We start from the raw sequence: 26,720 nt of genomic DNA, 5'->3' as shown, positions 1-26,720 counted from the left end.
ATGTTTTCCTTCCTTTATTATAGTCTTGGAAGTTAATTAAATTAGAAAACAAACCTACGGACGTATCAAAGAAAAATGAGGTAGAAGATATACCATACACTTAATAATAATAATGACTGAATGGCTTTTCTTTCATGAGATACAAAAGTATATTGCCCTCTCTTTGAGAATATTTCACCCATCATGCTGAATTGTGTAAATACGCTTTAATATCAGCTCGTGGGATAAACCCTTGTATCCCACTCAAGACTATTCAATGTTTATATATTTATTGTACATGTAAATACTGTGGACTTGCCCATATCCCTTACAAAAAATTGCCATGGTAACCATGTTTTTTTTGTCCAAATTACCATCCACCATGGTAACCATGGTAATCATGGTACCAAAACAATAAAATACAGTGTTTAATTAAAAAACATGGTTACCATGGTACTTTTTTTGTAAGGGATATGTGCATATACTTGTAGAATAACATCCATATTCAATGCTTACTTGTTCTGAATGTCCTTGAAAGAGATTCAAATGGAGGAGTTAATGAATTGATATTCAAGGTATGTACTTCAGAGGGATCGAGATTATCAAAAGAAGCCACAGGAGAGTTCAACAGCTCATCATTAATTACAGGGCCTTCTGAATTTTCCAGTGTGGCAACGTATGTCGCTCCTGGAGTGCCCCTAAAGTATGCATCTACTGTAGTCGATGTCATTGACTCATGAATTGTAGAGATCAAAGCGGTCTCTGGATAAAGCAAGATAAGTATTATGATAATTAGGCACATCCACAATGCAAAAATTACAGAGCAATGCAATTGAATACTGAGTATGAAATATGAGAATAAGTACATGTATGATCCCTTCGGTCAAAACAAAGATGTATGTCACAACCCAAGCGACAAAACAAATGGAACTAAATTGCTGATTTATATGATTATAAAGATGAACAAGATTCATTTACTATTTCAGATACAAGTACAATAATGATTGATTAGGTAGCTTGATTAAATTTACTATCATTTCCTAAGTTCATAATTTTCCTGTAGAAATGGGAGTCTGTTATGTTTATTGATTTCTCCTTCATAAGAGTGTCCTGCAATAAAATCATTTCAAACTCCATTCCTGTATAAGCAAAATATGATTTTAGCGAACTTTTCATCCACTACGGATGACAATCCTAGAAATTCCAAATTGCTTTGGAGTATATGGTGTGTTTCCTAAAAGAGGAACCTGACTGTCTCCACTAACATCTTATCAAATTAACATATCTAGATGCAATTACAGAACATACATGTATTACGCCTTAGGTATAAACCAAAACTCACAAATCCAGCAACAAACATGATAATACAGCATTAAAAAGGGAAATTCTACCCATTTAATTTGAAATATTTGTGATGATATAGGCCAGGTTTATTTAACTAAGAAATGCAGTAGGTCCATAATAATCTGTTCATCCAGTTTTTTGTACTGACCTATATGTAGCTAAGGTACTAACAAAGGTGTCATAGTCAAGTGATTTGAGCACTTTATGCTACGGTCACAAAGGTTCGTACGAACGCTAATTTTGTACGAATCTCTGTTTTTCCATTGTCTTCCCGAAAATCGTTCGTACAACGTTCGTAGCAGTTCGGCATTTATGACCGAGGCTTTACTTGAAATGCCAAGGTCCATGCATGAATGAATCTGATTCCCTTTGGTACCAATATCTGCAAAATGCTTTAATAAAGAGTTTATTTCGTTTGAAGCACAGCCGTGCTAAAGCCAGGGTAATAATCGGGAGCGCCAGGATCGAGGATCAAATCTGACTGACATAAGCGCTGTACAAGAACCCACAGTTACTATTATTATTATTATTATAAATCCTGATTATTATCATTATAATCAACATGATATATACAGTAAAACCTGTCTATAAAGACCACCCACTGGAGACAAGAAAAGTGGTCTTCATGGGCAGGTGGTCTCTATGTACAGGTTCCTTTAGTACATGTTTCAATGAGAAACTATTTTCAAGTGAAACAAAAAAAGGGGTCTCTGTAGACAGGTGTTCTTTCTATACAGGTGGTCACTAAAGCAGGTTTGACTGTATTTAGAATCTTACGTGTAGTAGTTGATCTAGTTGAAGGACTACTGGTGCGTCTCGCATTCAAATCCTCACTGACGGAGCGTACTTGCACCTCATAACTGGTAGCAGGCTTCAGTCCTTCGATGACCAAAGTTCTTGTGTCTCCCGGTACATCCGTATACCTAGCACCGTCCACACTGACCTCGTAACCATTTACGATGCTGCCTGTGGGAACGCCCCAAGTCACTGTAGCATCAACATACCTTGTCACCACGTTGATAAATGGCGGCTGTAAAGGCACTGGAAGTGGAAATAATAATAATAAAAATAACATTGGTTTTAATATATATCGCAGCTACTATCCGAATATAAACTCTACTAGACTGAGATGACAACCCCCAACAAAAAAATTGCACGCTTCTGAAAACAAGAACCACTTCAAAAAAATGGCAACAAATGCAACTTTCCTTATGTCTAATGGTACCGGATAAGTTATTCAAAAGCTTTGGAGCAGCACAACTAAAAGCACAATCTCTAAGAGTTACTTTTGTTCTTGAGTAAGGTAGTTTTAGAAGCAGCTTGTCCTGTGTACTCCATAAGTAAATATGACACCTATCAAGCTACCTGTAAATAATATTGACTTACTGTCTTAAATAATTAATTTGAGTGAAATGCACAGCCGACTAATTTCATGCTTATATTTCATCGTTTCAATGCTACATGTATATTTCAGCTTTTATATAAAACAGAACTTCAGATCTCATTGATTTTTTCCTCTACTTCATGTTCAATTAAGTATAGATATCGTCTGTTTGGAGACCGAACACTGAAGTGATGCCCATAATGGCCCTCAATTATTTCCCCCTTAAAAGAGAAAAGAGGATTCGGGGGGGGGGGGGGGGAATGCCATCGTACAGCATTCCCCCCTTTTGAGTAAGAAAAATGGGGATAAATGGGGAAGGAAAAAAAATCGGGAAAAAATCTTTTAAAAATCAGGAAACCGATTTAAATCTGGTTTTTATCAGACCTGACAATAGCACCTCCGAAAAGACATTGTACCGCCAGAGGGCGCAATACATACCTGTCCTTGTAGATTTTGTGTACACAGAATCATCACCTCCAACAACATTAAGAGTAAGTGTGTAGCTCTTTCCAGGTATGAGACCGGTGAGGAAGACACGTCGCTCTGCAGCAATGTGAAGTATGGTGCCATCACTTGGAGACCGTGTGGGTAAGAAGGTGACCTCTCCTGTCAAACTGCTGTTGACCCCGTATGCAAATGTGATTGAAGTGGTGTCCACAGTTTGAACAATGATCTGACCGAGCTCCAACGTAGCTGTATGGTTAGATGGATAAGGGGAATCAAATCAATGACCTGGACATTTCATGCCTGTTGCACCATTATCAATGGGTATAGAGCACCAAACGTCATATTGGCTCATCGTGGAGGTTACTGGTTCCGATCAACAGAGCCTACGCATGAGATTCACTGCAAAATGATTCAAGCAACAGGCTGGAGCAGGGCAAATTCAGTGGTGGGCCGCGGTGTCATCACCACCACATTGTTCAGCACAAAATTGTTTCGAACCAGTAACCTTGACAACCTGGCCAGTATGACGCAACACTCGGTACTCTATTGAGTTACATACTGTCTTGGTGACGTGAATGATTTCACCTTGGTGGACTGTGGCAAAGGAACAAGGAACTTGAACCCTGTACCTGGTGGTTCACAGTCCGGAGTCTTACCCACTAGACCACAATACCTCTACTGTTTCACAAATTTTACAATTTGATAAATTACTCACAATTCAGACAAACGATACAACTGATTTACGAATGGTGAGGGAATAAAAAATGACTTACATGTGGCTTCATGAACCATGGAGGGTTCACTGACACTTCGTGATGGCCCAGTCCCACTTAACGTCCTCACATAGATGGTATACAACGTATCTGGGTTAAGACTCTTTACGAATGATGAGGGAATGAAATATGACTTACATGTGGCTTCTTGAACCATGGATGGTTCACTGACACTTCGTGATGGCCCAGTCCCACTTACAGTCCTCACATAGATGGTATACAACGTATCTGGGTTAAGACCCTCGACCCTGTACATGGTGTCATTGACACCGGCAGACCCAGCGGGCACCTCGATGTTGCTCCCATCTTGGCTGAAGGAAACCTCGTAGCTATCAAAATTGGTGGCAAGAGGAGGTTGTTCCAAACCGACGACAAGTGACACTTGCTCTACGGTGATGATGGTGACAGGTCCTGGACGGTTTGGGTCTACAAAAAAACAAAGGATATTGCTAATCCATGCGGTATCTCAATAAAGGCTAAACATTACTGAGCACAAATGATGTATATCACAAACACAAAAATGCATCAAGCTTTGAAAATGAACATAATGCAGTGAATTTGATACCCTTTTTCCCCCGATTGTTGATACCCCTAAAGCGATACACACATACACGTCTGGTGATTATGAACTACACTTTTTACATGTGTTGGTGTACAGGGATGACGTACAGGCCTCAATGAGACAGACTTCCTGGAACACTAACATGATATAAATGTACTTTGCTGCTTACTTGTTGTTGTGATAACACTGTTCGTTCCAATCAGTGATTGAGGAGTTCCTAGCACGAACAAGCTGTAGTGATTTACAGTCAGTTCATACTCCGTCCCAGACTGTAAGCCATCGAACCAGGCGCTGGGTCGAGAGGAGCCAGATACCATTACCACATTCCCAACCTGTACACCATTTGAAGTCAAAGTCAATATGAAGTAAGATGGCTGGGCAAGGCTGAGTTGTGTCCAGATATACTCAATGGAGCTGTTGGTCCTGGAGAGCACGTAGGTTTGGCCTGGTACGGTATCTGCATAGAAAAAACAAGAAGCATAGAAGATAATTATACAGAGCTGCCAACCTTGTGCGACCAAAAAGAGGAACCATGATGTTCTTGATGAAGAATTTACGAAAAGCCTAAAATACTCGAGTTTTTGCTTTTGAATATATTTTATTTTAAGGCTACAAATAGCTCTCCATAATTTTTAAGTTTAACTTGGAGTCAAGTTCGACTTAAAATCTTTGTGAAACACCCCCTAGGTTTTACCATGACTGTGGCAACCCTGATACATTCTCAACCACATAAAGGAGTTCAGTATATATGTGATCACTGTATCAAAGTTAATAGCACATCTACAAATTGAGATACATGTAGGACTAAGATAGCTTAAAGAAATATAGTGGCACGAAAGGCCCACCTGTCACACATTTTTGAAATTACGATTCTGTTTTTCTCGCACAGAGGTAGAACGACATCATTAGCTGGTAACTGCATATACATCTGGATGAGGCTTAAACCTATTTAGCCTGGGGGAGGGGGGGGGGCTTTGAACCACCCCACCCCCTGGTTTTAGTGGGTCAAGTTGAACATAATGTAAAAATTGTACTTACCTAATGTGAAAGTGCGGACGAGGGGTTCGCTCTCCAAGAAGACATCACCGCTCTGATTCTGAACCAGTGAAGACAATGAGAAAGTATAAGGAACCCCGGGCACAAGATTAAGTACTGTCCTGGACGTGTCCAAGGGGGCAGCAAACAACTCGGTCTCCCCATCATCTTCTTCCGACGGTGAATACAGGATCTTGTATCCAAAGACGTTGTCTGATGGTACCGGGGGACTCCAGTTGAGAAGGACAGATCGACCGTCGGAGCTGGGAAACACATTCAATATTGTAGGACTTGATGGCACTGAAAAGAAAATGAAACCACTGGTCAAAAATTTGAATATGAAAAAGGCTCCATTTGTTATTCTTAGATCTTCAAATCATTTCTCTCTCATACAGCTGTTCATGCCCTTTACCTCATTCCATTTTCTTTTCAACACCGTGTAGCTTTGTTAGCGTTGTATATTACTGAGAACGGTACAAAAAGTACCCACTTATTATGACAGTGATGATAGCGTAATATATTAATTAGAAGCCACTACCTCGTCATAACTGAATTCAAGACACTTAGTAGTGCAATACTCGTCTCATATTACTCAAAATATTCCCATGATACACCCCTTTTCATTAATAGTAACATCGCCTTTTGGAAACTTTTGCTTGTTTACAAAGCTTTGAATGGTCAAGCCTTGTCAATTCAAACTTACATGCATTATTCAAAGAAAACAGAAAATAAAATGTACATGTCACATGGAACATTCAACATAAAACGAGTATAGGAGAACAAACATATAGGGCATTAACATTCACATTATATATGTCTGAATTATTATCCCTTAAATCACATCCAGAAACACATAACTTACAAAGTACACAGGACAAGCTGCTTCTAAAGCTACCTAAAAAACGAAAGTAAATCTTGGAGATTGCACTTTCAGTTGTGCTGCTCCAAAGCTTTGGTATAACCTACCACTAGACCCGAGGAAAGCCTCATCCGTTGCAGTCTTCAAAGGTTTCTTGAAAGAAGCACATGTTTTTCCGAGGCTTTTGAATAGTTTGTGGTTATGTGGAGGTAAAGAAGCACCATTGGGAGGTTTTTTCTTCATCACTACCCAGTAAGGTTATATTTAAATAGTTCTTGATACCCTTTAATTCCTTTTGCAGCTCATTTAGGAAGATATACTGGGATGGTAGGTGAGGCGAGTAACTGCAAGGAGTGTCATGAAGTGCAGAAATGGTGTGTGGACAAAGCACTTGTCCATTTACAGTAAAATATGCCAAGTCCAGTGAAAATAAGAACCGTGCCAGTCAACTTAAACCATGTGAGAGCCTACAGGAGGCTGCATCATGCTAAGGAAGGGTTAAGCAGTCTGTATACCTGCGCTTTATAATTAGATGTAATTATTACTTACATGTTGTTAAGTAGTATTCTTCATTGTCGTCTCCCCAAGAGACCCTCAGCCTGTACGTGGTAGCAGGCGAGAGGCCTGAAATCGTTTGCTCAACAACAGGTGGAAGGGGAGATTCATCATTATAAGCCTGAAACACTGAAGTGATTCGTGTATCATAATCGGTGTAGACAACTATAAAGAGTAACGTTACACTCGGATTTGGAGGGATGAGAGCAAGCGTAACCGATGAGGAGGTTTTCGCAACCTCTGTAACCGTAGTATTGGAAATACCACCTATACAGTAAACAAAATAGAGAAAAGAAACATGCGTAGTGTGAACAAATTGAGTAAAACACATGAAAAAAGACATACAAATCTCACAAAACATGTTTTAATAACGATGGGGAAAACTTCAGGTAATTTTCTTTACTTCAAATTTAGAAACAAATAACACTGTTCGGTGGAATTGGATAGTCCTTGTATATCCGAGTAATTTACTCATTTAGCACCATTATGCATGCCATTCACTCAGTGAAAAAAAACGTAAGTGTATAATACTGTTAGCTGCCTGCAAGAATGATGTACCGTAACTTCCATGAACTATATTATAGATCTTATGTTCTCCTCACTGGCAGCCAATGGTATCTGAGTATTTTACTTAAAAGCAAGTCAACTTATAGACAAAATACTCACTGACGAGCATTGTGATGTCACATGGTCTATCCAAAATTATGCACAATTAACGCATCGCATAATAATTCAGAGCAAAAGATAATTGTGTATGATAACCATATGCTTGCCAATCAAGGCCTCCACAATAATTGGATAAAGTCTGCTTGGGAGCTTGGCAAACTGAAGGTAAAATACTTAGCCAAAATCTTCAACTGAATACTAAAGTTGGCTAAGTATATTATCTAAGACAAAAACTTAGTAAAACTACTCATATTTCTGACATAAGTATTGAATGTGTATGTCAATTTGTACCTGTGGTGTGTTCAGTCGTTACAGCTTGACTCAAGATTTCAGGGAACTGTGAAAACAGGTACAGTCCCGACCTGACAATCAGTTCATATGCCGTGCCGGATTGGAGACCTTTGAAAGTGGCCACAAGTGGACTGGTGGCAGGAACATCGCCATCAGGATGAGAAAGTTCGCTACCATCAGGGCGTACAAGAGTAAGGCGATAGAATTCAGCACCAGGCGATGAAGTCCAAGTGAAAGTGATCTCCACATCATTGGATTCATCTTCGGTCACCTCAATTTTAGATGGTGGTGAGGGCGCTACAACGTAAAAGAAACAGTAATATTTTATCTCCATACATAGAACTTGGCATTGAGAGACAGGAGAGAGGGTTCTAGGATGTGAAAGAAACAAAGTGAAATTTATCTGGGTACAGGACTCTGAAACCAGGTATCGATGCATCAGCCTTAATTCACTGTCTCACGTTACAGGAGATCTCAGTGAGACAAGTAGGCAGGGCCATTAAGAAAAAATATTAAAAACAAGCTCAAAATCAAAAAAGTTTTAGGTCTACAAAAATCTGCCCAAATTCTTTGGTGCTTCAAAATGTTGAAATTACATAGAAGACAGTATATCCTTTCAGGGAACACTACAAACTAAAATTTGACCCCTTGACAATAAATACTTTTAGCTCTAACTGAAGCTCACACCACGTGATTTCTGGGTTTTTAATGGTGCCTGGTCACTAGTTATCTCTTAAGTCTAGTTTGTTAACAAATCTGCCAGTTTTACTACAGAGGTTTTTTCAACCATACTTCAGCGAACTGGACTTAACCCTTACTGTACTGGGGGGGGGGGCCTGGGAGGCTCCCCCCTCGACATTTTCGGAGATCGCGCCGCAACCGCTTGGATTTTTGAATTGTCGTTTCATGACTTTTTTCCCTCAAGTCTTGCGCACATTTTGATACCATTTTCGTCAAAATCGGATATACCTGTAAGGTGTTACATAACAATTAGTATGCGCATGTCAATCAAAAAAGTGCTATAATTGCATATATTCATGTACAAGCAGAAATGTGAAGATATGAATTGATATGAAATTGCTTTTATATGTTTCTCAGAGTAACTTGATGTATTCCAGAACAAAAGAATACATTAGAAATAAAACAATAGATATAATAAGAAATAAAAAACAATAAAATACATAAGAAAATAAATAGTTGAAAATTGCATCAAATTTGCATAAATTATTATTATTAATTACATCAAATAACTATTTTGTGTAAGAAAAGAAGTTTCATATGAATAATGAGTTTCAACATTCAAAAAATGGAGTCTGACAATTTTTGTAATGATTCTAGTTCCCTAAATATAGTTCCTGATTTGATATTCATGAATGCGTAATTTGCATATTCATAATTTATGCAAATTAACCTATGCATTTTCAAATATCATAACAAAATGAAACCTCATGAATTTGAGATGAAGGAAACATTTATTCAATACATTTTCAAGATTCTTCACAAGTCTACGGACAAATATGTGGCATTTTCTGTAAAATGCATAAAATTAGCATTTTGCATAATTAATTAGGCTATAACGACAAAAATTTGCATATTAGGAAAAAACTAATTATACCATCTTGTTCCTTACGTAAATATCTACAAATATGCAAATTTTCGTGTTCATCGGACATTCGACGTCCGAGATCATAGGGGGGGGGGCCTCCCAGGCCCCCCCCCCCCCCCCCAGTCAGAGGGTGCTCAAAATAGCCCAGTACAGTAAGGGTTAACAGTTAAAAAAAAAAAAAATTAATAACACATACAGAAGAAAGTGGGCGTAGGACCTTTGTTTAAATACGTGCAGTTCGTTTTTGGTCCCCACTTGCCAATGCCAATCATTTACTAAAACAAGAAAATGATGCAGCAATTTGCCGTAGGATGTGTGAAAAACCCCTCAGATGTTCTAATTATTAACATTCTTTGCATCTTTATATAATCAAATAATCAAATTAATAATCTTAAAATACATCCGTTTGATTTGATGTAATATTAATTATTCTCTTTCCTTTGTTGAATGTTCGATATTACTCCTGTCCTGTTCATGTGTATAATGCAAATACTCTTATGATTTCAGCAGTGGATTTTCAGGTGGATTTGGTGACTTAAATTTGTTAGATATTATAATTAGAATTATTATCATTATAAGTATGAATATTATCACTATTATTGCAATTACCATTATTATCATTATTATTAAAGGGACTTGGTAACATTGTTCAGATGAGAGATAGTGGTGCTAAGGTAGTGACTTCAATGCTAGATGTACAATTATTAATGGTACAAATTGGGAAAAACTGAGCAATGAAATGGCTCTACATTCCATTCCAGATATTGAAGTGTTGACATATTTTTTATAGCCTGTTTTATGTCTTTTTTTCATGGAAAAACGGTTGGGAAAATTCAAAAATGGTTGGGAGAATTTACTGTTAATCACTGTTAGAGGGTGTCGTACATCAACGCCTTCAAAGAAAACCATAGATATCTTCGTGGTTTGAGAATCTTTTCAGGATTCTTTTCATGTCAGAGGGTTAGTACAGTAGAAGGAATATAGTAAGTAACATTTTATACAAAAATTAAGCAATTTTTTTCATCAACCTTCAACAATGTTACCAAGTCACTTTAATATTATCATTATCATTATCCTTATTACCATTATCATTGTTATTATAATTATTATTATCATCATTATCATCATTTTTATTATGATCATTGTTATCATTATTTTTATTATCATTTTTATCATTGATCATCATTATTATTTTTATTATTATCTTTATCATTATTAATATTTTAATCAATATTTTCATTATTATTATCATTATTTTTTTAATTATCATTAGTAGTAGTAGTATTGTTATCATTATCATCATTTTAATAACTATTGTTATTATTACTATTGATACTGATGTTTTTGTTGTTATTGCATAATAAATACCTGTTCTGAACTCTCTCATAATTACACCCGGGCCATTCGGTCTCATGAGGTCAGTCACAGAGACTCTATACAAAGAGGCTGGCACCAGGTTTGTTAGCGTCACTCTTGAATCATCCAAACTTTGACTGTCAACTGTGACCGTGAACTGATCAAGTACATCAAATATGGTGATGCCGTCCCAGATAGTCCAGATGATAGACACTGTGGTCTCATTTATCATGGTGATTATCATAGTATCAGCTGGAAGACTCCCTGGTAGTAAAGTAAATTTTCAATCAAATCAAATTAAATCAAATTCAATTCAATTCAACTGTATTTTACCTTGCAATAAAAATACGAACGACCAAAATACATAGATATGTACCCTTTAACACTTATTATCAGCACTATTATTACCAGTAATATTCATGCAATGAGTGCCAGTTTGTATTTGAGGGGGGAGGGGTAGGGGTGCAAAGAGTGTCACCTGGAACGACCAATGCAGAGTAGGTTGTGATTAGCAGAATGACAGCACCATCCATCAACAAAACTAAAATGACCCTTCGTAAATCCTGACATTCATCACATGTGTATAGTAGTTTTTTTCTACCAAACAATCACTGGAAGCCTTTAGTTCTTAAGAACACTTCTTGAGAAATAAAATTTAGCACAGGGAATCATCTCTGTAGAATCCAAGAGAAATTGTGCATGAAAAACATTTAATTAAGTTGTGCATGAAAAACATTTAATTAAGTTGTTCCGTTCACTTCAAAGTAATTCTCAAGACTTCCTAATCTATTTCAGGAGTTCAAGAGAGCATATGGAAATAACTTGATGTAGCATTGTGATGTGAATGACTTATGAAGTGGTGGGAACAACTTACTAAGTGGTGGGACCAACTTACTAAGTGGTGGGACTAACTTACTAAGTGGTGGGTACAACTTACTAAGTGGTGGGACTAACTTACTAAGTGGTGGGTACAACTTACTAAGTGGTGGGACTAACTTACTAAGTGGTGGGACTAACTTACTAAGTTGTGGGACTAACTTACTAAGTGGTGGGACTAACTTACTAAGTGGTGGGTACAACTTACTAAGTGGTGGGACTAACTTACTAAGTGGTGGGATCAACTTACTAAGTGGCGGGTACAACTTACTAAGTGGTGGGTACAACTTACTAAGTGGTATGACCAACTTACCCAATGGGGTTAGTGACTTACTAAGTGGTGTGAACGATTTAATAAGTAGTGGGAATGACATACTAAGTGGTGGAAAAGAATCAGTAACTGGTAAGAATAACTCAATACTAAGTGGTGTGAATGATTAACAAATTGTTGGGAATGACTTACTAAGTGGTGTGAATGACTTCAGTGGTAGAAAAGAATCAGTAACTGGAAAAAATAACTTAATACTAAGTGGTGTGAATGACTTACTAAGTGGTGTAAACGATTTAATAAGTGGTGGAAAACAATTAGTAACTTGTGAGAATAATGTAAAACTAAGTGGTGTGAATGAATAACTAATTGGTGGGAACAACTTTAATACAAAGTGGCAGAAATTACATAGTATCAGAACTTTGTTCCTTGAAATCTCCTGGACCCCATACATCTCGGTGAAACATAAAGAGTCAAAAATTGATCTGAGTGAATTTAGGCCATGTAGTGTACTTACTAGTCAAAGTCGTTTGTGAGACTGGCTCACTTTCTTCTGCTAGATCATCAAGTCCTGACACAGACCTCACATCCAAGGTGTACTCAGTGGCCTGGTAAAGTCCTTCCAGCGTGGTACTTGTCACTGTTTTACCAACCATCTTATACTGACTTACTCCATTCATTGGAGTGTAAGTAATTCTGTAAATACAATGTTTTGTAGAGGGTCATACCTAATGGTCTTGCTCCAAATTCAAAGGTGTACACATTGATCGTATATATTCTAGCATTATTTTAATACAGTCAAACCTGTCTATAGCGACCGCCCAAGGAAAAAATAAAACGTGGCCTTTGTAGACAGGTTCCTTTAGTACATGATTCAATGAGAAACCATTATCAAGGTAAACAACAAATTTGGACTTTATAGACAGGTGGGCTTTGTAGACAGGTTGGCACTAAAGCAGGTTTGACTGTACCTGTAAACTGAACATTTCATTTTATTTCTTGATTTCATGTTCTCGCATACACTCAGGGTTAACTCTTAAGCTGCCACCCATACAATGCACCCAGTGCCACAGTGCTAATCCCTATTGTGCCCGCTACTAATCTCCTGTGTGCCAAGTTAATTTAGGGTTGGTTCAAGTGCGTGTAGTTTAAATTGTTACTATGTTTGATCCACTATAACATCTCATCTGTATATTGTATAAAAAAGAATTGTATGTTAAAGTTGTAGGAAATTTAACCCTCTTTCTGTTGATACCAATATCATTTCATGAATCTGTAATTTTGGTAAAGTAAATAAGCACTATCAGTGAGTTGGCAAACCAATCCGTTGTCTCATTTCCCGCACACAATCTGAGGGGCCATGATCAAAACTGACAAATTTGATGATAAAATATCGCAATTTTCTCAGGAAAATCCAATGTAACGGTATATGTGAAGCACACAAAATCAAAACAACAATAAAGCCCCTCCATAAATACAGTAAGCATTCATGCGTGCACGCAATGCGCATCGCACAATAGGCATAAACAATTAGCTTGTGTACTTATGCACGAAAATGTGTCCGTGGCACGCGAGCGGATGAGAGTTTATGTGTGCATGGCATGTCAACAGAAACCCGGTTATGTGTGCGTGGCACGCCAGCGCATGCACAGAACAGTGTTCTTGGCACGATAAGAGTTAAAATAAAATGCTGTTTCTTTTGAATGGCTGAAATGTACATACATGTATTTCATTTTGTGACAAACTTTTCATTTGTTTATATAAGTGCAACATGAGAAAAGATACAACACTGAAAATGATTTTTTTTTTTTTAGAAATTCATTTTTCATCATTACCAGGAAAGACTAATATTTCACCTTACGGTATTAACTTTTTGGTTCCTCACTTCGCCTTTGTTTATGGTTGCTCGTTTACCACAAGTGCCATTTTGCAGAGAATAATTGGCACCAATTGATGGGAAGAATTGGTTTAAACTACACGATGGCTTTGCATATTACCCATTTCAAGTTTAAATGAGCTCCAAGTCAACCCTTCTGACACTGGTACACTATATATCTTGTGGGTCAATACTTTCGTGTCACAGGGAAATTATTTGTTTGGCATGTAAAGATTTATGTTGTTATGAGATAGAGAAATGTGAATCGCATGTAATCCTAAACATTAAAAAGATGCAGCAGTTTTGCTGTGTCATATCTGAACAAGCCTTTAGAGTAGACTCCTTTAATAATAATAATCATAATAATCTTTTAGTCCACTCAAAATTTTATTAAACCGAAAAAGGAAATTCTTTTTGCCCAATTGATTGTGAGCCCGGCAGCCACTGAGTAGCGCCAAATCGATGTTGCTCTATCCCCTTATTGTTGAACGCCAAACAAGGTAGCAGCAACTTCCGTCTTTTAACGTCTTTTGGTATGATGCGGCCGGGGTTCGAACCCACGACCTCCCGGTTGTGAGGCGGACGCTCTACTGACTGAGCCAACACACCGGCCAACCTACCTTTGGTCCTCTTCAACTCTCTCACTCTGTCGGCATCCTCGTCGTACAAAACTGATTTCATGTACCAAATTGATTTAATGTACTAAACTGAAGCTGTTATGACTCTATTTTACCATTACTGTACCTATCTATGATTACTTCTTTTTGTAAAGTGATCTGTAAACTTTTCCCAGTAAAAAAAAATTTGAATGAATAATATATGCTTAATTTCAATTTCGATACATACTTAATGGCATCCCATTCTCCTGTCGTTGGTAGCGCCCAGCTAAGCTGAAGGCCTATTGTATCATCCGCATCAAGAGTCTCGACAACCAGTGCTGATGGTGGAGATGGAGCTGATAAAAGTAGATACAATTTTGATGTAAAGCTTTTCAATGGTATTGAAGAATATTCCACTTTTTCTATTGCACCAGCCAAGCACTCAGCTCTCACAGACTTGTTTGATTGTGATGTTTTAAAGCCCGTCTGTACTAGTTTGGGGAGATAGCCAGTGGGATTACACCTCCCTGCAAGGTCACTGACAACCTGTGTATGACATTAATCTATTCCATCATCAATAACTAAGAAAATGGACTTTCAGAAATTTCGAGAGAACTTAATGTCTGAACCTAGCTAGTTTGTCTATATAGCACTTGCTCAGATGATCTGCTCCAAAGCACATACTGGTAACAACAGCTGATTTTTTTAAAGCTACTTTTCAGACTTTCAAGAACATTCTTAATTTACCAATGCAAAGTAGCAAAGTAAATTCTTGCCTTTAAATTTCAGGAATATAAATCAATACATGTATTACAAAAGAAGTGAATAAAAAAATGTTAAAGGAATCTTAACCTCAAGACATTTTCCACTCACCTGTGCGTTGCATCACACTTGATTCTAATTCCCCAGTGATGAGTGATGATGAGATGAGGGTGATAGTATACAACCTCCCTGGAGTAAGCTGCGTGAAGTCAACTTTTCTGCTCAGGATATTTTCTGTACGCTGTCCTTCTAACGGGCTGATAGTGACAGAATACTGAGACGCAGGCACAGCTCCCCAGCTGACTGTGATCGAGGTTGAGGTGATTGACTGAACAGTTACTTCACCAGGGGCAGGTGTAGCTTAAGAACAGAGACAAAGGAGGAAACCAATCAACGATTTGGTTCAACTTTTTGGTAGCTTGGTAAATAGACGGGTTCACTATAATTATACAGATATTTACTGGCAGGGGGTATAATATAATATTCTTTGGACCGCCGAAGGCAGTTATATTTTCTCAAGAGGTTAAATTTCTTAAAGCACGCAGCACTGAGGGAAAATATAACTTATATATCCCCTGCCAGCCAATATCTGTTATATTAGGTAGCCTGGGTTTGAACATTTAGGGGGATCAATTTTTTTTCTGACAAAAAGTGAAGAACAAAAGATTTGAGAAACATTTTGAGGGAGAAAAAAAAAATTTGAGAAAAATATATAAACAACAAATTCCCCAACATTCAGACTTTATTAGTTTTCCTCGAAATTGACATAAAAGATTATCAAGATATTTATGATTTAAAATCAAAATCAAATTTTCTGTTTGCCTAACAGTTTTTATAACTCAACAGATTATTGGGTAAATGATTATGGTAAAACCGGTCACTCAAAGATTTTTACTTTTTATGAGGCACTTCATTATCATTTTGAAGCGCAATTTTTTTAGGGCTTCAATATTACACCATATTAAAGACAATGATAACACTTAGGGTCATACATCTCGGAATTGACGTTGTTAAACGATGCCTTTAAAACGGGCCATTAAAACGTTAAGTAACTAACGTCTTCATAGTAGGAAAGAAAGGAAAAGAGATAATTATGGATCGTGTTCATTCGAATTGAACGCTTGGGTAAGACTGATTTTTTTACTTTTCGATGTTTGTTCATCAAAAAATGAGGTGAAAAGGAAAGAGGAAAGAAGAATTAATGAACATTGAAAAGGTTGTGAGCAGATCACAGATGTTGTAGAGTGAATTAGAGTTCAGAACATTGTTCCAAAAGGAACTATTTGCATACCTCTGTACAGTAATTCTGAAGGAGAATTTCAAACTACAGTATTCCCTTTTTTTTTACTACAGTATTCTGTCATATACAATTTTTTCCAAGTGAAGTACCTGTTGTTACAGGAACTGGGGTGAAATCCATGAGGGCCTGACTTGTCAAATCTGGTGTTAACAGAAAGGAGTACGCATCCACGCTGTAAGTCTCCCCAGGAATCAAGTTCTCAAAGGTAGCCTGGTAATTCGCTTGGGCTCGAAGGACTTGTTTTGATTCACCGTTAGCTGTGATGACAAAGCCATCGTAGCTACTGTTAACTGGAGGCTCAAGCTCTACGGTGAATGAGAAGAAACCTGCCGATACCTCTGTCACACTGACAGGAGCCTTGGGCACTGGGGAAGGAAATCATCAGAAATGAATAAGTACGTATATGAAGATTGACCTATTGCCAATGAGATACCCCTGTACTAAGCCTATGGGAATTAGAGAATTCAGTATAATCATGGGGTCAAGTTGAGTGCAGTTCATGTAATAGCATTGTGAAAGAGATTTTCACCAGTAACTTTATTAAGACCGCCTCGTAATCGATTGGATTATTGGATAGAAGCCAGTGGACGGCACAAACAGTTAACAACTAAATATTCACACCCTTACAAATTTTGATAATTTTTCAAATCTAAAAGTATTCAACAAAGGCCCTAACTCGACCAGTCCACCTATCATTCTTGAGTTATAAAATCAAAAACAAAAATTTAATTTGTGAGTGGTATGATAAATTTTGTTGTTAACTGTATAACTAATTTTATTCATGCCTAAAGTTTGTTTTTTACACCATTTTTTGGAATAAAAACAATTAGCTAAGCAAAATACAGTGGCACAAAGGACATATCCGAAACAGAAAATGCATATTACATGTAGTTGAAAATTACAATTTTATAGCATTATGATAGAAACACATGTTTAGGACATGGGACTAATACACATCTAACCATCTATACTACCTGGAATAGAATTTATATTACCCCCCAAAAATGTCAATTAGATATGTCATATTACAACTTTTTATGAACCAATTTTACTAACTATTATGCTGTTTCCGTTCTAGAAACCTTTTTTGTGCCACTATATTTCACTAAAGCTACCTAAGAGTAAACTTGACAGCTTTGAAAGAATTTCACAATTTCCTTTCAGTCCACCTTAATTGACATTAGAGATCGATTCCTAGCATCAGGCACAGCTAGTATACTTACTGACTACATAAAGGGTTGAAAAATCTTGCAAAACCCTCTGATTATCAAAATTTAATCGATAGCAATTCCTGTTTTTTTTAAATTACCAAACACTTTTCTATAAACATCGTACAAAATGTATACAAAATAATAAGTCAATTTATATAGCGCAGCTACTATTATGAATACCGCGCTTAATACAAGACATCATATTATTACCCTGGCTGTAGCTGAGCTGTGAATATGAAACTGTGAATATGAAATGCATACAATACTTACAGGTTACAAATGTTGTTGTTGCTGTATCGTTGTCTTTCTCGCTGTTCAACAGTACAGCTGATAGTAGCACATCATAACTTGTACCACCAATCAGGTCTGTGATATCTGCAGTGTAGATGCCCTTTGTAACTGTGATGATCTGAGCCATGCCTCCAGCCGATGGGGTGACTGCTATCTCATATTCGTTTACATCTTGAAGCATAAGATTGGTAGCAGAGAATTCCACTGATGCTCTCGTATCATAGATGTCCACGGCTACAATCTCAAGGACATCCAAAGATTCTGTGGTTGAAACAAATTCAAGATATCCAAGTTAGTCTGATAACCATGACTCTGAAGTGAACTCGTTTTGACCATGCTCAAACTTCATTTCTCCTTTTAGAACACCCTACAACATTTGGGTGTGGTTAATACACATGTGCTGGACCTAAAATCCTCATTACTTTAATGGTCACGTGGGTCTCATAGTCCCTTGATTAACTATCTTTAAATTGTTCCTAGATAATGTTAAATGTATATTATTATGAAACTATGATATATTCTCATGTATATTATTTTTGTTTTACTGAAATTGATTAATACATCTAATCCAGAAGGATATTCACTCATGAACGAAAACTTGTCAAAAGTAGTCCTTCTGGATGTGGAGGTATATCAGGCAAGGCCCTGCCGGGCATTTATATCACTGACATTCATGCACTTACACTAAACGCAGCCCGTAGTTTTACCATGCATCAGTTTTTGAAGCTGTCAAGGTGGCCTGTTTTTGTTGCAGTTTATACACATGTATGTAGACTGATAATTGAACATGATATGAATTTGCTATAAGTGCAATTATAGGAAGCTTGGGATAGACATTTAAAATGGATAATTAATGCTATATAATAAACTGAATCGTTCAATATTTATTCAGAATGTTGTTGGTGATATTTAATCGCCTTGAATGAGAAGTGTCATGTTTACGGTGTCGTGATATACGAGGCAGTTCAATAATTGTATATTATGTAATGAGATGTTTTATTCACCATCAGATGGAATGTGCATAGGCGTGTAAAATATATTCTTTTTTTTAGATTTTTGGGATTTATGAGTAGTCTGTAAGTATCATACTCAGTTAAGGTAGAATGTGGATTTTACAACAAATATTGATTTAATAGATGATGAAGTCTATAGTAGATAGTTGATGTTTTTCTTTTCTACTGTAGCTGAGGTGTGATGTTCTTTACGAGCTGCAAATCATAGGTACAGCTGAGATGACATAGTTTTATTTTGACCTGTGTGACACTCTAGGGTGAGTTACGTATGATTATCTATGCTATGTATGTACCATTATTTTTGGTTTATCAATTGCATATTAATAAATAAAAACTGTACTTATGAAAACTGTATTTGTCCTTGAAAGAAATCTGATCACTGTTTATAAGATGATGACTTGCCTGATTTTTTGCTGTGATCATTGTTCTCATGATGCTTTTTTGTATCATCTGCTGTACAAGGCAGGGGGTTCCGTTTTTCCATTTATTTACCAATAAACACGTTCATATTTTTCTTGTTATATTTTATCATTTTTATTGTGAACTATGCGCCGTTCAGCATTATTTCATTTCATTTTATTTCATTTCTTTATTGTGTCCATATAGGATAATTGTTGATTACATTAACAATCTTGCTTCAACATATGAACATAGGAACAACATATAATTGACAATCATAAGTACTTGATTAAATACATGTGAAGTGTAAACACATACTTCATGTTTGTCTGAATTATGTTGCAAAGCACAATTAAATCTATGCATATATACCATTTTGACCAGCAGTTTTAGCAAATACAAAAAGGTAAAGGAACTGGGCATACTTAGAATCATTAGGTCATTGCTTCAGGTCAGGTGGTTGCATTCCCTGACCTTTTGTGAAAACCTGCCAGTAATTTATTCACGAAATGTCTGGGGTCATGTTTTTGTAATAAACCCCTCTCATCTACAAATGGTCTGGTCTAATTTACCCGACACTTTGTGAAAACCCTACAACAAATCTATGAACAGTTGCATGATCTTCCGCTTTCTTTTCACACAGTCTTGTAATGCGACCACCCCACCAGACCAGGGGGGTGTTACACAAAGATCCTAAGTAGAATTTAACTCTAAGTTGGACTTTAAAATTATGGAGAGCCATGTGTAACCTTAGAATAAAATATATTCAAAAACAGAAAATCAAGTATTTTAGACTTTTAACAAATTCCATATCAAGAACATAACATCTCCTTGATAGTAGAAAATATGAAAGATTTGTTTCAACATTTTATGCCTTTTAAATTAACTTTTGCTAACATTTTCAAAGATGCTAACGGCTTCCCATAATTGTTTAGTCCAACTTAGGATCTTTGTGAAACACCCCCCAGATGACTCAAGTAAGCCAAGGGACTGACCTGTGGTTGTGACGATTTCAAAAGGAGTACCGAATGTCTGGCAGTTATCAGCTTGTCCTGATAGACTCAACACCTGGATATGATAGACAGTCCCTGGTCGAAGGCTTCGGACAGTATACACCTGATCGTTCACGATGATGGGGTAATTCCCAGGCGAGGGTGGAGGGAGCACCCTCACTTCAAAGCCATCAGATCTAGCATCGTCAGGAATGTCCCATATTAGGGCAATCGATGTAAGGTCAACCGAGGTCATCTGGGCAAATGTTACTGCTTCAGGCACTGCATTGAAGATAAGGATCAAGAAACATGTCTGATTTAAAAATGTCAATGTTAGTGGAGGTGTTGTGGTGTATGGGTTTGTTCACTTGACTCTAAATCCAAGGATTGAGGGTTCAAATCCCGGCATGGCACTCACATCCTTTGACAAGATATTTCTACACATTTGCCACTCTCCCCGAAAAAACTCAACAATGGGTACCTAGCAATTGTGAGGTAATAATAATTGCAAAGCCATCAATAAGACAGCATTGATGCTGATGAGGCTTCCCTTGGTAATCAACAGTAATATCAAGTTCTGGGTCCTGTCTTATAAAGAGTTGCAATTGATGGCAAAGGACTTGCGAGCCATGTGTTATAAGGTACAGAAATGTGATAGGTATCACACTTAACATAATCATTTAAAAAAATACCATGGTTTTGCTGCATCATAAAATGAGCCTTTAGGCAGGTTCTACTTTACTTACATGATCGCACATCCTTTGAATTTGTTTCAAAGGTGATACCACTACTTCTAATCGCCTCTATTGTCACTTGATACAACGTTGCAGGCTGCACATTGAATGTGTGTGTGGTGGTCCGATCAGCCGTAACGTAACTCGCTTCCTCTAATATGACATCGGTATCTTTCTCTTGGATAAAGATGTGATGGGTGTATGGAGTGAACTCTGTCCACGATATTGCGATGGTATTTGCAGTAATCTCAGTAACGACAGGAGATGCTCGCAATCCTGTGTTTTTCATGAAAATGAAATGAATAAACAAATTAAACTGAACTGAACTAAACTGAAATAATAACCTGGATATACATGGTGCTTAATACAAATATTGTCCCTAAACACTTTACAGATATTATTACCCCAGTCATCAGATTCAATACACGCACAATGTGCACCATTTCCACTCCCTGGGGAGTATTGCTATCATATGGTCAACATGATGGGTATAAGGCAATTACTACACAAAAGCTTTTGTCATCCTACAGGGTCTCTATTTCTGTCCTGGGTGTGGTGTGGCAAATGTAGATTATGCCATTGACATTGTGAAAGAAACCTTCTGCAGCGTATGTGATACAATGATTGTTTACCGGTACTAGCAGGTTTGCAGGTCTGCATGTATGTGACCATAACAAAGTGAGTAAAATTTGCTGAAAAGATTTTACAATGAGAACTCTTTGCACAGATATGTGTATATCGGGTTTCACATACATGTTACCTTCCCATTTTGGTGAAGAGTTTCGAACTATCATTAATTACACACATGTGTCTGGAATATGAGGGAGTTTCAGGAGAAACCTTTTTCATGTGGCATTGCAACTATAACATAATTCAACAAAGGAATATCTTTAGAAAAAATGAGAATACTCATAGATGCAACAACTACCAAAATTAAACTTTCTCTTTATTGAAATAAAATATTAAACTCTGTCAGTGAGTTTACATTTCTTCTCATATTCGAAGGGTTCTGATACAGGGTAAGGGGGTTATGTTTACCAGTCAGTGTAAAAGTTGACTTCTCCCTCACATCACTTCTCTGTGACAATCCTCCAGCATAGACCACAGCATATACCCTGACCGGGTATGAGGTAGATTGTTGTAGAAACTCTATCTTCTTCTCAGAGACTGATGGAAGGATGTACGCTATGCCCTCCGTACCATACTCTATTTCAATGATGTCGACAAGACCATTCCCTGGATTGATACCAGATACTGTCAATGTGTCAACTGTCGCTGTCAGACTGAAGTCAGATACTTGTTCAGGCTCTGCAAAGAAAGATATTGGAAAACCAAAGGTTTACGTCATACTGGCCATGTTGTCAAGGTTGCTGATTCCAAACAATTAAGTGCTAAACAATGGCGTGGAGATCACACACATCCAAACACTGAAGTTGCCCTGCTCCATTGCTAGAATTATTTTACAGTGAACCTCACGTGCAGGCTCTGATGCTTGGAACCAGTAAACTGGACGAGTGAATATGATATTGGCACTTCGGTACTCTATAAAGTTCAAGTTCAATTGCAGGAAAAAATGTCAATATTTATCAAGCTGTTTGTTGAGAAATTATTCATTGCACTTTCAATTTCGTAAGAACAAAGTTAATGCATGTTTTACATTAGGAAACAGGACATCCTGAGAACCAAGTTTCATTTCGATGCATTGCATGATGATAAATATGCATATCAGAAAATGTCAAATTTTCATGTTCCATTTTCTTTTCTTTTTTCCTTCTTATTGTTTAGTTCTTCTTAGTCTCGGGGACTCTGCTGAGGATCATGGGAAAGGTATTTGTGTGCCCAGCCCCCCCCCCCCAACATTAAAGTGTATTGAACTATTCCTCTGCAAGGCAACGAATCTCAGACTGAAAGGCATTATAAAATGGGAGAACTTCCTTTCAATTTTTGCTTTAGAGCCATTGCTTACAGGAACCAGATGTGTAAAGCTTGTATAATTATTAGAAGTCTACAGGTTACAGGAGCACAGTCATCACACACAAAAGGATATAATTATTCTGTTTTTATTTACTAATGTAAAGGGCTTTGAGCATGTTTATGTAAAGGCGCTATATAAATATCAATATGTATGTATGTATGTATTTCAAATAGTTTTCATAATAAATGAATTGCTATGAATACAGAAACCCATCCAATATATCCCTCATTTGGTGTTTATGAAAGAAATAAATACTTCCATTGTAGAGCCGGTCTACATGAAGTTGGATACATGATATCCCATTTTGCCCTCAATTAAACTTAGGCAAAGGCACAGAGATATCGAGCTCATGGAGAAGAATGTGAAATTTGCTACATTAAAGTCACACACAGTAATTGGTAAATAGGGAGCCTATGACATCACAGCTGCATGGCAGAGTTGCCAATTTGTCTCCATTACTTCAATAGCGATCTCCATATCACCCAAACATTCATAACTTGATAAATAATTGTCTGATATGCCTCAAAATTTTGTTCAATCAGTTTCTCAGAGTTTTTTCCTTTTTTAAAGTAAGTTATTTGGTGATTATTATATATTTTTTTAAACCTCTTCCCTTCCCCTTGGGATCTCGGCCATGGAGTGATGAACAATTCTGAGACTTAGGACGAAGATTGTGTATCCCATTGAGAATAAGCCCATGGGTTTTCATATACCGGTATATATATATATATATACAGTCAAACCTGTCTATAGCGACCGCCTAATGGAAACACAAAAAGTGGTCTTTGTAGACAGGTGGTCTTTGTAGACAGGTTCCTTAAGTGCATGTTTCAATGAGAAACCATTTTCAAGGGAAACAAAAAATGTGGCCCTTGTAGACAGGTGGTCACTAAAGCAGGTTTGACTGTATTATACATATGTCAAATAGTTCTTAGATTATTGCTCATCAACTATTCACATATTTTGAAAATTCAGCATTGTGTACAATATACATAGGGAGGAAGGGCATGGAGGAGCCTGGATTATCCCCCTCTCCCCTCATGCCCCTTTTAGGGTTAAGTAGCCAATGGATTACATGACAAGAATACTTACTGAGCAAGACATCTTGAGAGCCGACCAATAAAGTTCCCCCACTAGAAGTCAGAGCAAATACAGTCACTTGGAGAAGAGATCCCGGTTGATAGTCAGTAAGTGACTGATATGGTAAAGTTGGAAATTGTTGAGAATCATCATGTATGCCATCATAAATTTCGTAGATAAGTGCATCAGCCACAGCCTCAAAAGACAATACAAAACTAGTTGTGGTTAGACTGGTGAAAGTGAATGTTCTTGGATCTGAAAAAAGGTGAAATAGGCAATAAATGATCATTTTGAAAAGAAATGTACAGTAAATGATATTAACAATAATAGCAATAATAATAATATATTAAACAAATTAATACTAATCTTAATATCCATAATAACAAAAACAATAACAATAAAGACGACAATCACACAAATAATAATAATTGTAATAATAATGACAATAATAATAATAATATTGATGATAATAATAACAATAAAATAATGATAATGAAAATAATAGTAATACTACCACAGACCCATGTACTTTTTAGCTGGGTTGACAGTGGCAGACACAGATTTATGCTTTGGCAAAGCACACAATCATATTGGACTAGAAATTCAATTGATAATACTAAAAGTATCATGTAGGATTTTCGGGGATAAGAAAATGATTGGTTAAATTGTGCCTAAATATATATTGTTTCTAAAAAAAAGCACATTTAAAAGATTACAAAAAAATATGTTAATTTGTTTCGGTTTTAAATGTAAAGCTTTATCTCTTTGGAATTCCCATTTATTCATTGAGCCGCTTCCTAAGTGAAGGCAAATATAGAAATGATTGGTACTACAAAATTTAAAAAATAGCACCGGAAGCAGACATACTACAGCTTTTTGTCTTGCCCATATCAGAGTAAATTGCAAGAATCGTCTTTTAGCTTCAGCTTCAGCTTTGTGATCATTCTTGCTATTTACTCCAATGCAGGCAAGACAAAAGCTGTAGTATGTCCGTTTTCGTTGCCAATATTCAAAGACAAATGTTTATGCCATTGATATTTCCTAACTCCCCCAATACAACCACACAACATAATATGGTATTGGCAAAATCCATAAAAGATGCCAAATACAAGTGTTTTTCTTTTAATTCTACAAGAGATATGATATATCAGCCAATATTAGTCTTATGAGTCAAGTTTCCCATTGAGTCTAATTAAGGCTTGCATAAATACTCCTTTATATAAACTGCAGCGGATTACCAATGGGAAGTATTTCAAGCATATTGTAGCATACAGCACTTCACATGTTTTAATCTCACACCCACCACACAGATAGGTGAGTATGCATATAGTTGCGTGCAGCTACTTTTTTCATCCCTCTGTTCTTGCCATTCATTTACTAGACATAAGAATAGGCTACAGAAAAGCGCGGGACATGTGACTACCCTTCACGCCAGTGCAATCACTTACCAGTGGTGACTTGTACAGTTGCTGGGTAACTCTCTTCTTCTAATGCCTCATCTCTAGCTACAGCAGTCACAGTCACATCATACTCCGTTGAAGGCTGAACATTATCAAAAACATAACTAGTATCCAAGCCTGCAATTATCAAAAGGGACGTTTCGGCGCCACCCGCTGGTGGGATGAGGCGAAGTCGGTAACTAGACACTCCCCCGTCAACCGGTTGCCAAGTTACAGTGATAGCTGGAGATTCATCGGAGGAAACAGCAGCTACAGAAGTCGGTGTGTTTGGTACTGAAAGAATACAATTTAAAAAAAAATCATTCAATAGATTCTTTATTTATTTATTTATTTATTTATTCGTTTTATTTAAACAGGGTAACTCTTTCAGTATTAATACTGCTTTTCTGTGAGGCCCTGTACACAAAAAATGATTACAAATACATGAAATAACAAACAGTGTTAAAAGACGTATACATGATACAACTCCTATATCTACTTTTGCTCCTACAGTTGAGCACTGTCAGAAATTGCAGTTTACTAAACTTGCTTACATGATTTTATATATATCAGGATTATTTGTTTGTTTTGTTTATAGTTATTATATAACCCGATACTATACAACAACAAAAAACAAAACAAGACATTTGACAAAGCAATATTTGTCCAGTTGATAATCTAATATTAAATTTCTTAAATAAAAGCAACTGAAGTGTTAATCATAAATCTTACGCTATATCACATAAGAAATGTGAGGCTTACGTGTTTGCACCATCTGTGAGGTGGTGACAGCACTTTGACCAGCACGAGATATTCTAAGGGTTACATCATAGACTGTGCCAGGTGTCAAATTCAGGAAGGTGAACTGTCCAGTTGTTTCATCACCATTAGTTACGGGTCCGTTTTGCTCAGTCGCGGTTGCGGTGTTGGTACCCCCAATCTGAGCAAACTTGATGATGATAGAGTTGGTTGTCTTGGAGAAGACATAGAAACTGGCATCAGCTCCTCTCTCTGTAAGAATAACAAGACACTTCAGTAAGTTCCAAAC

At 37.0% G+C, this 26,720-nt stretch overlaps 1 protein-coding gene across 1 annotated transcript in view; it reads right to left on the bottom strand.

The window, feature by feature from the left end:
• The window catches only part of LOC584110, a 156,611-nt gene that overhangs the window by 121,493 nt on the left and 8,398 nt on the right, over positions 1–26,720 (bottom strand). Inside the window, exons 9-28 of the mRNA XM_030988112.1 lie at positions 26,435–26,683; positions 25,682–25,966; positions 24,246–24,488; positions 22,217–22,486; positions 21,191–21,454; positions 20,448–20,726; positions 18,020–18,301; positions 16,628–16,903; positions 15,350–15,598; positions 14,724–14,832; positions 12,519–12,697; positions 10,870–11,121; positions 7,896–8,192; positions 6,933–7,205; positions 5,528–5,824; positions 4,659–4,946; positions 4,066–4,353; positions 3,146–3,400; positions 2,101–2,364; positions 496–741 (exon numbers count right to left, since the gene is read on the bottom strand). Coding sequence (XP_030843972.1) covers positions 496–741; positions 2,101–2,364; positions 3,146–3,400; positions 4,066–4,353; positions 4,659–4,946; positions 5,528–5,824; positions 6,933–7,205; positions 7,896–8,192; positions 10,870–11,121; positions 12,519–12,697; positions 14,724–14,832; positions 15,350–15,598; positions 16,628–16,903; positions 18,020–18,301; positions 20,448–20,726; positions 21,191–21,454; positions 22,217–22,486; positions 24,246–24,488; positions 25,682–25,966; positions 26,435–26,683 — 5,145 coding nt within the window. The remainder of the gene's footprint in view (positions 1–495; positions 742–2,100; positions 2,365–3,145; positions 3,401–4,065; positions 4,354–4,658; positions 4,947–5,527; positions 5,825–6,932; positions 7,206–7,895; positions 8,193–10,869; positions 11,122–12,518; positions 12,698–14,723; positions 14,833–15,349; positions 15,599–16,627; positions 16,904–18,019; positions 18,302–20,447; positions 20,727–21,190; positions 21,455–22,216; positions 22,487–24,245; positions 24,489–25,681; positions 25,967–26,434; positions 26,684–26,720) is intronic.

Source organism: Strongylocentrotus purpuratus, unplaced genomic scaffold (assembly GCF_000002235.5).
Source record: "Strongylocentrotus purpuratus isolate Spur 01 unplaced genomic scaffold, Spur_5.0 spur5_scaffold_17, whole genome shotgun sequence".
NCBI lineage: Eukaryota > Metazoa > Echinodermata > Echinoidea > Camarodonta > Strongylocentrotidae > Strongylocentrotus > Strongylocentrotus purpuratus.
The sequence above is the reverse complement of the archived record's forward strand: the minus strand, read 5'-3'. Positions and strand labels throughout refer to the sequence as shown.